This window comes from Centruroides sculpturatus, unplaced genomic scaffold, assembly GCF_000671375.1.
Source record: "Centruroides sculpturatus isolate CEXI.00-Female unplaced genomic scaffold, Cexi_2.0 scaffold648, whole genome shotgun sequence".
Classification (NCBI taxonomy): Eukaryota; Metazoa; Arthropoda; class Arachnida; order Scorpiones; family Buthidae; genus Centruroides; species Centruroides sculpturatus.
In genome coordinates this window covers 252626-266195 of record NW_019392627.1, presented here as the reverse complement: position 1 = coordinate 266195, position 13570 = coordinate 252626, and the positions used below count along the sequence as shown (strand labels likewise).

At 30.3% G+C, this 13570-nt stretch overlaps 1 protein-coding gene across 1 annotated transcript in view; it reads right to left on the bottom strand.

Annotated features, from left to right (window-relative positions):
- Positions 1-13570, bottom strand: part of LOC111617782 (probable peptide chain release factor C12orf65, mitochondrial) — a 14891-nt gene extending 1321 nt beyond the window's left edge. Inside the window, exons 1-2 of the mRNA XM_023359078.1 lie at positions 13509-13570; positions 7720-8218 (exon numbers count right to left, since the gene is read on the bottom strand). Of these exons, the coding sequence (XP_023214846.1) occupies positions 7720-7969 (250 nt within the window). The 5' untranslated portion in view covers positions 7970-8218; positions 13509-13570. The remainder of the gene's footprint in view (positions 1-7719; positions 8219-13508) is intronic.

The window sequence follows — 13570 nt, the reverse complement described above, 5'->3', positions numbered from 1 at the left end:
AGGCATTCTGTCAAACTTTTCATTGGATTTTCAATTGCCATTGTTATCTCCATATCCTGTGCAAATATGTGATTTTAGAAACAACTTGTTTCCAATGCATCAAATCTCAACTTTGCACGTTTTAGCCCACTGTACAGGTTTTTTTAAGCTTCTCAGTCAGATAAGGTTTCTGCTTTTCTTTTCTTGATATATAGCCATGTTCACTTAATGTTCTGCGAGTTGTTTTTTCAGATACCAGCTGCTTTCCAATCAGCAGTTATCTCTCTGAATGATTTAAATTGGCCTCCTCTAATGATTCTGATGAAGTTTGTCTTCTCATGTCATAGTTATGTGAGAAAGTCCACATCTATATTGATTGGAGACAGTTCCTTGGGCTTTATACTATATTTAGTTATAACTTTAGACATTGCACTTTTCACCATGATTGTAATATGAAATTATCAATTGTTTCTTTGCATCATTTCTTTGTGTTTTTGACATAGTTTCAGGCATGCCACTTTTGAAGGCTGCAATGGAAAAACATTAAGGCAACTGCTAGGCATTATGTGTCATGGATGACTTATAAGAAGAGAATCAGACATTCAGGTCTTCTATTCAAATGAAACTTGATGAGCATGTAGCCCTAAACACAAACAGCTCCTTGTCCAAATAATAGGACTCACTTCACAAGTGTTTCTGAAAAATGGACTCTGAGAGTTTGATTTTGAGTGTTTTTTAGCTTTTAAGTCTTTGGAAGTTTCACTTCTTGTAATGGCATTAGCCAAGTGGATAAGATGCAAAACACTGCAATTACATGATGTATGCTCAAACCTTTGCAATTTAGTTTTTTTTATGTGTAACAAAATTTATTTTACCGTATCATTATTATTATTCCTCATGTTTAAAGCTTATAAAACAAGAGATTAAAAAATCATGATGTCACTTCCTGTTTAGCAAAAAAGTACTCTCTCTAGATTAAACTCTTATGTCATTAAATAAAATTTTTATTTCTTCATATTTATTTTCATATATGATGTTTATTGTTATATTTGAAGTTGTAACAAACACAAGCACAAGGAAATTGTCTATAACATTAACAATAAAAAAAATGCTGCAATTATACTATCCTATTTTCATATCACACTTATTTTTTTCATTCATGCACAGTAATGTCTTACACTCGTCTGTAGTGACATAGTATGTAACCACGAGTGAAAATATCTGAAAATAAATATGAAGAAATAAAAATTTTATTTAATGGCATAAAAGAGTTTAATATAGAGAGACTACTTTTTTGCTAAACAGGAAGTGATGTCATGATTTTTTAATCTCTTGTTTTATAAGCTTTAAACATGAGGAATAATAATAATGCTAATGCTATAGTAAAATAATAAAATAATTTTGTTATACATTAAAAAAAAAACTAAATTGTGAAGGTTTGATCCTACATCATGTAATTGCAGTGTCTAGCACAGTGGTTCTTAACTGGTGTTCTGCGGAACACTGGTGCTCCACAAACTTAGAGAAAGTGTTTCACCAAAATTTGAAAATCTGTGAAAAATTCATTAAGACAAAAAAACAAAAACGGAAAAGCAAGTCATTGTTTTTAGTTTTATCGTCTTTACTTGTATTTATGTAGGCTTTTATTGATTTCTATTAGAACATGAATCAAATCTGCTTTTGCATGTAAGTGAAGCCTGTGTGCAAACAGTTGAATGACAACAATTAAAATGTACGGATGTGTTTCTTGTAAAAAAGGTTACTCTTATTTTTGTTTTTCTTCAAGTAAGTCCAACATTTTAGACAGATGTCAGTGTCATAAAATGTATTGTTTTGTAATTGTAGGTAGGAGTTCATTTGCGACAAATTGGTCTTCTAAAATAGCTCTTATTACCTCCAAAGAATTAAAAATAATTATTCAAAACAGCAAAATAGACAAATTTATAAAATGAAAATATGATTCTGCACTGAAAGTGCTAGTGCTAGTGCAAGTACAAGCAATATCAATAATGATACTCACAATGGGGAGAACAAAATAAAAAATGTCAATAGACAATTTTCCAATGATTATTTAGGTTTTGGGTTCACTTACATTGACCTTAAATTCTCCTTTGCACGGTTTGTGGGGAAAAGCTTTGTAATAGTGCAATGGTACCAGCAAAATTAAAACAGCATTTTACATCTAAACACACCAATCTCCAGTCCAAAGACAAGAATTATTTTCAAAGATTGTTGAATAATCAAATTAATCAAGGAAAAAAATTTTAAAAAATAGTAATAATATCTAATAAAGCACAAATTGCATCGTATAAAGTTGCCAAAATAATTGCTAAAAATTTAAAACCATACACCATAGCAAAGTGTCTGATTTTACCAGCATGTTCTGAAATAGTTCAAATTATGTTTGGTGATGACGCAAAGAAAGAAATTATGAAAATTCCTCATTTGGATGACACAATAAAAAATAGAATTATACATATGTCAGATGATATTAAAAAACAGTTACTAATAAGCTTTCAGAATAATACTTTGCTTTACAAATTGACAAGTCCACTGATATCAGTGGTATACCACATAGCTCACATACTTGGATTTGTTTGTTTCATTTATGAAAACAAAATAATTAATCAATTTTTATGCTACAGACAACTTTTGAATGCTCAACAGGATAGGATATTTTTGACTACATTTCGTCATATTTAGATAAATTCAACATAACATGAGACCAATGTGTAGAAATCTGTTCCGATGGTGCTCCTTCAATGATTGGTTCTATTAAAGGATTTATTACTTTTGTGAAGAAAAATCTAATATCATATCTACACACTGTTTTTACACCGAGAATCATTTGTCTCAAAAATATTACCTACATTAAAATCTGTATTAGACCAAATTGTAAATATGGTAAACTAATTCAAATCACAACCTTTACAAACACACCTATTTAAAAAACCTTTGCGCATCTATGGAAGCTCAGCACAAATCTTTAGTTATACATACTGAGGTAAGATGATTATCACAAGGTAAAGTGCTAAACTGAAGTTTGGAACTTAAGGATGAATTGTCAATGTTTTTTCAAAACAAATTTTTAAAACTTTTCTTACAAATGATATATGGTGTACAGTAATACCCTGAACTTACGCGATAGGTGGGACCGAGCGGTAACCATGTAAGTCGGGGTATAATTTCGCATATAAATACATACAAATAATTTTTAATTGGGGCCAGAGACTAACGAAAATAATAATTTAGAAAAAATGTTTAATAAAATCTTAGATAATACATATGTATAACAAATTAGGCCTATATTATTTTACAATTTTTCACATTTACTTGATTATTACGCCATAATTTTAACATTGTTTCCATCTTGGCAATAATACTGTGACGTTTACGAATGATGCTTGAATTTAAAGATTGAGCATTTTTCACAGCTTCGAGAATTTTTTCTTTGCCTTTTATAATTGTTCTGACCGACAATTCCGGTAGATCAAACTTCTTTGCCAATTCACAAATTTTCATTTTTGTATCGAAGTCTTTAATAATGGGTACGTTCGTAAAGTCAAACGAGTTAAACGCGTTAGTAACGAATCGTTCGAAAAGTCTAACGAAATAGGAATAACGATGACGTCATTCTCGTTTAACTCGTTCGACTTTACGAACATACCCAATGTTAACTTTACATTCCAAAGATAAAGTTTTTCTTTTCTTGTTTGATGCAGAAGAATTAGTTCTACTTCGTTTGGATGACATAGTAAAGTGTCTCAAGTCTCCGTAGATATAACAAACACAGAAATAAATAACACAAAATATATTGTAGCTATGTGTGGATTCCGCATGACACATCTGAACATGTAAGCTGAACAATAGTGTGGGGGGAGTGAGTAATCAAGGGATGCGTGGCGCTCAAACAAAAGACGAATCGACGAGATTTGAAAATCGCGTAACTCCAGGTTTGCGTAAGTCGGGGTATTACTGTATTGAAATGGCATATTTAGCTGACATCTTCAATTATTTAAATAATGTGAATACTGGTACGCAAGATAAAAATTAAAATATTCTAACATCCACTGACAAACTATCAATATTTAAAAAAAAACAAGTAAAACAACAAAGCCATATTTGGGACAAGACTATGTCTCGGAGACTCACTACTAAGCAGAATCACTTTAACACTCAAGCGGGTCTCGTTCTCATTCTCCAATCTTCTTTGGTATCGCTGCTTTTGAGCATGATCATTCAAACTTCACCAGCCACGACCATGAGGTCGTCCACGATGCATTTTCGATGAAATTAACTTATCCAGGTATACCCTATCCAATGTCAAAATTTCGTGAAGGGCAGGGTTGAATTTTTGTCAATGTGTAACGAAAATTTCCTGTTTTCGAAAAAATAATTCTGGCTATTGTATCGTCCGAAATTATATTTTTATTTTGCAAAAATAATACACAATTTAACCTGATTATAACGTTATTGGATGTAACGACAATCCTAATATAAAGTCTCTAGTGGCATGGCTAAAATCTGTACGTGGCACATCCTACCTTGTCTGTGATATCCACGTTGACCTCGACCACGTGTTCTGCCAGTAAAATTAATTGAGAAATGATCCAGGCAAATAATTTACTTAATTTGTCTGTTTAAAAAACTGCAATGTAGCACAGTTAATTTGTATCGGCAATGCAACATTTACAATAGCGTCAATATATAATATAAATCCAAGATTGCACAGCTGTCGACTTGAAAGGTTAATTAACATGAAGTGAAAAAATGTCTCTCTTGTCCCTGATGTCCACATTGACCTCAACCACGTGTTCTGTGTCTTTTGTTCTGTCATTAAAAATTTACTAAAAAACTGATAATTTACTTAATTTGTATCAGCAGAGTGATATTTACAACAGCATCAATATATAACATAAATCCAAGATCAGCTGTCAAATCAAAAGGTAGTAAAAATGTCTCTTCTCGTTAGAGTTTAGGAGCAAAGTGAGGTCAAAGGGTGAAGGTTACGTGCAGGCGCACTCAGTCCTAAGGTCAGAGTTCACTTCTTAGAATGACTGCGGGTAGTACTCTCCCCTACCTGACTTCGGTGGGGTGAGGTGGCTGTTTTGCCTGCTTGTAGAAGAGGGTCGCCATTTTGGATTTTATTTTGACTCGATTCTCGGTCCCCCGACTACCTTTGAGTCTGGAATTTTTTACGCGCAAATGATTTGGACACCTAATAGTCTGTGCCAAATATGAACTCTCTACATGTACCCCTTCATACCTCTATGCTGATAAGAACAGGAGGCAGTACGATTTTATAAACAAGACATAGTCTTGTCAAAAATCACTTTGGAGAATACACATAATTCAAAAAAGAACAGCAGACATGTTTCCTTCAGTCCAAAATATGATTATCAATGAAATAATAACTATTATAACACAGCATTTAGCATTATTAGAAGAAAAATTTGTGAAATACTTACCCGCACTGAATATTGAAAAATATGATTGGATATTAAATCCATTTTCTGCAGTCAATACATCAAGTTATGAGTTTTCGTTATAAGAAGAAGAATTTGTTACATTGTCAATGGATTGTACTCTCAAAATGAAATTTTCTGAAATAACAGTTGAAGAATTTTCAATTTCTGTTCAAACTGAGTTTAAAACTATTTCTGAAAAAGCGATTAAAATTTTATTAAATTTTCAACATCATACTTATGTGAGCTTGGATTTTCAACATTAACAAATATTAAAACAAAGAAACATGAAAGGCTGACAAATATAGAAGAGGAAATGAGAGTAGCTATTTCACACATAAGACCAGATATTGAAAACATTTGTAAGTCATCAGGCCCAAATATCATATTAAAATATTGTGACAATTTTTTTTTTTAAATTTCATTTACTGATTACATATCAGTCAATAACAAATAACAAACTGTTATGTATGTAATTTTTAATATATTATGCAATATAAAAAATACATATACTGTTTTATTTTATGACTGTGTTCTGCAAAAATCTTGTAAAATTGTAAGTGTTCCATGATTCTGAAAAGGTTAAAAACTACTGGTCTAGAATATTATCCACTTCGCTAATGCCACTACAAGAAGTGAAACTTCCAAAGACTTAAAAGCTAAACACTCAATTCTCAGAAGACCATTTTTCAGAAATACTTGAGAAGTGGGTCTTATTACAAGGAGCTGTTTGTGTTTAGGGCTACGTGCTCATCAAGTTTTGTTTGAACTGGAGACCTGAATGTCTGACCCTCTCCTTTTTAGTCCATTTTAATGCAAGACTATGAGGCATAGGTGACTTTGTGTAACTTTGATTTGTTAATACATTCTGTCAGGCCAATCACTACACATAAGACGACTTGTTTATAGATTCAGTAGATGGCTCTAAAAGCTTCATTTGCTGCCACAGCCTGAGGCACATATAATTTGTTCAGCTCCCTATGGAGAATTGAATGTGAACCTACATTCTGTGAAATTAGAAAAATTTAGTTTGCAACTGTGAAAATGAAAACAGCAAATACAATGCAGAAATAAAATGACAAAATCTAAAGGCTATATACAAAAAATAAGCTTGTTGAATATTCATCTAATTGGATTTTATCATCATGTTTCGTAATATAACACATGCACAGTACTGCACCTAAATGTAGCCCAATAAACATTTTCCAAATACTAGGCTAAAGTTGAAATGTAATAAAAACTCACAATTATTGTAATGATAATACAGAACTCATTTTTGCAAAAAATGTGACCTTTCATGCCTTTCTGCTGTTAGTGTTTTTCTGTGCATTTGTATAGCAATCTTGGCAATAGCAACATACTTTCCTTGTAGGACTATCTTGCTTCTGCAGGGTGTGAATGCTATGCTTATCACTGTAGGGAGGGTCAATACATTGGTCTGGACAGTGTTCCCAAGTAGGCTTTTTACTACTACTTTGCAGAACTTCATCATTTACAAGTGTCTCTGTCTTGGACTACAGTATGTTACTGGGATACAATGGGTATTGACCATAGTAATTCCAGTAAATAATCCACCATTAGCTTTCTGTAACACTTGATACCTCTTTGGAGTGAGGTTTAGTAGGATGCCATTTCATCCGAAAGACCTACTCCTCCTTTGACAAAATTATAGTCAATGACACATTGTGGCTTCATGTCAATGAAAACATCACTGTGTATTTCCACAGTTGAAAGCATGACAACAAGGCTTTTGTTCAACAATTTTATTACCTGGATTTTTTGATTATCTTCTAGTCCACAAACTTCATCTTTTTCAATTGCTTTCTTACCAAATATTTTAGAGCACCTTGCCTGTTTTTCTGAGAGTCTTGCACAGTCTCAGCTCATTTTATGCCATCAACTCTCAAGCTAAATACATGCTTGTGTAGAAGTTGTCAATGTAAAGGGATCTACCTTCATTCCCAAGACCATTGCAGAGTTTCATCGAGACAGCATGAAATTCCAGGATTGGACATCTGTTTTCCTGTGTAGATCTGGCTGGAATAAGTGTACCCATCCAGCATACACACTTATACATATAAAATTATTGTAGTTACATGAGTGAATTACATATCTGTATAATTAATTAGCCAAGTTTTAGCTCTAAGTTAATTCAGCTCCAACATTTGATTATTGTAAATCTTAATGTTAATATAATACATTAGATATAATTTGTTAGTTAACATTCAGAATAATTTCAGAATAGAATAACATGTTAGCTCAAATAACAACTTACCTGTAGGAATATGTTTAAGCAAAACACAATTTGATGACATATTGACTGCCTGACCACCTGGTCCAGATCCTCTTATAAACTGTTCTTCAAGATCATCTTCATTTATTTCTGGAACTTTTGATCTATCCACAATGTATTTATATCTCAAGAATTGTTGAGTGAAATAATTTTGTCTCAAAAATGTCTGAGAGAAAACTGATGAGTGATGTTTGAAAGGTACTTGACGTAAAATAAACTTATATAGAAACATTTTAACACTTTGTATTCGGAGATTATTTTTTCATATTAACCTTTTATTTTGTAGAAAAGTACACCCTTTTTTATATTGAAATTCAATTTCTTCTTTAGTCTGCAGATTTTTATTACTTTGAAATTCTGCTTTTATCCTGTTAAGAAAATATTTCTTGTCTGTAAACTTTAATGTTTTTGAATACTGCAATAAATTCTTATACAACAAAAGAATTTGCCGTTTTCCAATATTTTCCATCATCAATTTTTCCTGAAATAAATTATCAATTAAAATTTTTTTAAAAATTCAAGAGTTTCTGCAAAGTTATCAATAAATAAAATTTATGCAAATTACATATACCTGTAATTAAATTCTAATTAAAATTTTAAGGTTATATTAAACAACAACATATTTATAGGAGGTCAGTAATTTTAATGGAAAGTTTGAAAAAGTAGTCTCAAACATTTTTCCAGGACTATATCTGGAAAAGGATTTTGCAAAAATAATTTAATTCAAAAACTTCCAGTAGAAGGTGTTTTACAGGAAAAATACATGAAACAAAACAGTAAATAGTGAAGACTAACCTTAAAGTGACATTTAAACCTTAAAAATCTACTATTTTAAACATTACAAATAAAGTCAGTGAAAACAATGACATAGATCTGAATCTGTGTGATTTCTGGTTGTGACCATTTAAAAAATATTCATTGCAGTTTATACAAATTTTGCACAGATGCTCACCTCATACTCTTTCATTAAATTTTTTACACAATTTTCTAATAGATATGTCTTAAGTTCTTCCACATACATAAAACTTTACTCTTGATATTATTTTTTGTATTGATTGAAAGCATTTTTGAAGATTTGTAATGGAATCACAAAATTGGAAAAACTTCACAATAAATCAAAATAAAATTACTTAATTTTGTATAATGTATTTTTGGAAAAGTACCAACACATACAGGCTATAAAGTCTATCTCAATTTGGCCTATCCTAAACTGATGACATTTATCTATTATGCAATATCATACATTGTACAAACACTTCATAATATTAACAAATGACATTAACACTTTCTGGTGCAAGATACACGAATGACTTTTGACCCAGAAATATACATGTAATTTCTTGTAATCTTTGGTCTAAATGTGTCTGCTTTTATTTCTTATGGCGACCATCATTTTACTTACAAAAGTATACTTCTAGCTCCATCTAATAACAAAATTTTAAAATAGAAATTTGAAATCAATATAGCAATTTTGCAACTTTTATTGAATTTTTTCACAACAAAAAGTTTTCCCACAATTTTTTTTTTTGGTTTAAGTTATTACTATTATTATTAAATAGTTTAATGTTTTGTTTTTTTAAAATGTAAATACAAATAAGTAAATAAGTATAAACATCAAATTATTGCAGATTAACGCACTTTTTATAGTGTGCAAATTTGCATATTTACGTAACAAAATGGCATATAAACGTAACAAAAGCTAAAATTTTGTTGCACATATTGCCATATATCTTTGTCAAAGGACAGAATACAATAATTAGAATGAATATAAACAATTACCTAATCAGAATTGAGCATGCATTTTTCAAATAGTGCAATTATTAATAAATGCTAATAAGTTGTTTTTTGCATTTGTATAAATTATTTTTATTATGAATAATCAAATCTGTATCAGCAAATACTTATATATCAAATTAAAGAAGAAAAAAAATTATCTGTAATATAGACTAGTCATAAAAACCACAAAGTTATTTGTTTTCAAATGTGCAAGATATTAAAAACAGGTCAACAAAGGTCAGTCCACAGAATCATGATACCTAAAAGAAAAGACCTGAAAGTGTGAATTAAAAAGCTAAATCCATAATGAGTAATTATTTATTTTGACATCATGCCGGGCTGCAATTTTTAATTTATTTAATTTAAAATATATGCTCTCTACCTCAAATTAGTAGTGTCTTGTCCCTGTACATCATACTTTTCCTATTAGATAGATGACAAGTATGACTCTATTCTATCTCCTTTCGGGGAAAAATTTTTGAATTGAAATAACATGACTTCCATTTGCATTGGATGTTCATATATAGTTAATCGGGCCTCCTGTCCCTAAGCTTTCCATATATGGTCTCAGCTTTCATCTATGTAAATCCATTCTTGAGATTAAGGAAAGACAGATGGATGGACAGACAGACAACAGTGAGAATTTATAGGATACAATTTTTTCAAATTGCAGCCCAATCAATCTCTCAATTTCTGTTGCACTGGAAATATTCAGATTTTGTAAAAGACTGCAATAGTGTTTTGAACCTTTCAAATTTTATGGGATTATGAATTTCAGTTGTTAGATTTCAACAGAGGATTGATTTTTTTGGATTTTTATAACATTTTTAAACAGATTTTTTGTTTTTTAATCTTTCAATTCTTGAAGTGAAAGAAATCAAAGGCATTTTTGGAGATTAATATTTTAGTTAGTTTTTAAATACTTTTTAATGTCCTAATTTTGAGGGGTATAAAATCGTGCAGACTGATGAGTAATAAAACTCATTATTTTTTAGAAAAAATTTGGACATTTTTATATGATTTTGTGGCTTTTTTTGACTATACAGTCAACTCACATTAATACAAATTGTTAGGGGAATAGTAATTAGTTCACTTTATCAAAAATTTGTATTAACAATTTTCAGGGTCAAGGTTAAGATTGTAAAATTTACAGAGTTAAGGATTAATAGGCAATCAAAATTTATAAATTATAATACAGGTATATCTTGCCTTACGTCGGTAATTGGTTCCAGGAGAGGCGACGTAAGTCAAATTTACTTGTCTCNAAGAAATACACAAAAATTTTCAATGAATTTATTAATTTCTTTAATAAAATGAATGGATATAGAGATATTGAAAAGATATTAATTATTAAATAGATAAAAAATTGAAATAAGGAAACTGATGTGTTAAACAATAATAAAATTATGGAAAATTTGGAAAAAAACATTGACAATGAAGGTGATAATTCAATTTGAGAATTAGTCATGCAGAGGAGACAACTTCACTGACTAAATAAAAGGCTATGAGTAAGTAAAACAATCAGTAACATTTTTCCTATTGATTGAAATCAAGAAATTGGTAAAACCATGCAGTAATTGAATGTATGTATTTCAAAAACTTTCTAATTCAATAATTCAAAAAATGTCTCCCATGTTTCTTAAAAAGAAATTATAAAGTAAGCAAACTCTATACATACACTAAAGAATATTTTTTGATAAACACCAACCTTATAACATCAAATATCAAGCTGGAACTGAGGTAAATATTCTAAAGTACACACCTTGCTCACTTTTACCAGCAGAATATTTGTAGTATTCTGCTGGTATATGGTTTACAAACGTTTTCAGCTTTTTTTGAGAAACCTACTTAAGGTGATTCTGGTTGGAAAATCTAATGTTGGAGGGCATTCAATTTTGTAATGCCTTATGAATTCCGATTATTAATTAATTGTAAAAATAATGTCAATACAGGTATACCTCACCTTACGTCGATAATTGGTTCCAGGAGAGGAGACTTAAGTCAAAAAATGACATAAGTCAAATTTACTTGTTGCTCGGCTAAACCACAAATAACCATTCCCAGTTGTGTATTTTATTTATAAATGCATTTTTAAAATATATTGTTAATAAGAATCTATTTTAAGCTTACAAACAAATAAATTTTAGTTTTTAATATAGTACAGAAAAAAGTAATCTAAATTTACGAATTCATGTAGGTACAGTACATACTTGTAAATGTACATGTTTACAATTTGGCAATGTTTACAGTACATCATGGACTCTATTTGTGAATGTGGTTTGCTCTAAGACATTATAAAATATGATGATTTTGTAAGGTTAAATAACAGATACAGTTATTAAAATTATCTTGTGACAGTAGAAAATAAACTAATTTATATTAAATTTACCAATATCAAGTGGCGCTGATGACGACGCAAACGGTAGATATTGGAGCTACTGTAGAAAACACCATAATTGAGCACTTAAAGACCGCTAAATAAGACAACAACACAGAAACACAGATGTTTTCATGTATCATTCTCTAGGATTTATAATGATTATATTAACATTTACTGTAAATGTACATATTTTAATATGATTTTATGTGCTTTAACACTTTTCTAGTGATATTACGACTTCAACATTTGTGGCAAACAGACGTAAAGTTGAATAAAATGACTTAAACTTGATTTTCATTTTTCTATATATTTTTTGACAAACGACGTATAATCAAGAGCGATGTAACTCGAGGTATACCTGTATTTTGCAAAGTTAAATAAACATAAAATTTATTTACAAAAATCAATTAATGTTCAAAATGATTTTCAAATCAAATAAAATGAGGATGACACAGTATCCACCATTTAAGTGTGGAGCAGTATATCATAGTAGTTAAACAAAACAAAGCTAAAGAAATCTGCGATTTTTTTCTTTCTGTTGAAGACTATTTGAAAAAATAGAAAATGTGTTTTGGCACTAAAAAAGTAAAAAAAAAAGGAGCAAAATTTGGTGCAAAGCAGCTAATCCTAGCCTTGCTTTAAGTTACCCCCCCTATATTGCATGGGACCGCATCCATTTAAAGGGGTAGACATCCTTAAACTGTAACCTTTATTTTCCGAGTACAATAGAATGATCTGATAAAGCCACATGTTTGAATTGCTCTACAAATCAGAAGTTAAATCACCTTTGTTTACTAGAAGAAAATCTATTCTACTCAAAACAGAACATTTATTACAGTATCATTTTGCCTTTTATACTTTTGTATGTGAATAATAAATTGTTTATTTCTTGGGAATTATGAAAATAATTTATAGTTTAGTTTAACAAATTTTAGTAAAATTTTTGTTTACTTTATCACTGAAAATTAACATTGTGACGATGGCATTTTGCCAAAGCAATGGCAAAATTTGCTTTATTGATGTTTGTTTTAAGGCAAGTCAACTGTAATTTAATGAAGATCCCTCAATTCTCACTATGCCAGAAGTAACACTTACAACACTACTTTTTAAATTTCCATACACAATTTATGGATAAAAGCTATTGCTTTAATCAAAAAACACTATGACCAGTTCTCAAAAACTTATAGTTTTATGACAACTTTTTCTACTATTACTATTTAATGTTTCTGTGAGAAGCCTGGCTAGCATTTTCATAATATTTGTTCAAAGAGAAAAATTATTTAAGCTCCAGATAACCAATATAACAGGAAGTTTACAAGATTTTCTCTTTGATAACGTTTCCTTCGTAAGTGATACACCTTCTAACAAAACCTACTCATCAAAGGAAACTTTGCCTAAAATCGGGGATTGGACCATCACTCAGCTCCCTGCACAGGTTCACCAAATTTGGGCATAAGAATGGAAGGAGCAAAGACCCAAATTGCCGAAAAAGAGATTGTTTGATAGTTATCAGAATAAAGTTTTTTCGTTTTTGGTGCAATCATTTTCCATTAAGTTTTTTTTTTTTTTATTGTTCTACAGTATTATTATTATTATTACTTAACGAATTACTTACAAGACGTATATTTCACCATTACGGAGTATTCATTCCCAGATTTATTTCACACCTAACGCCCT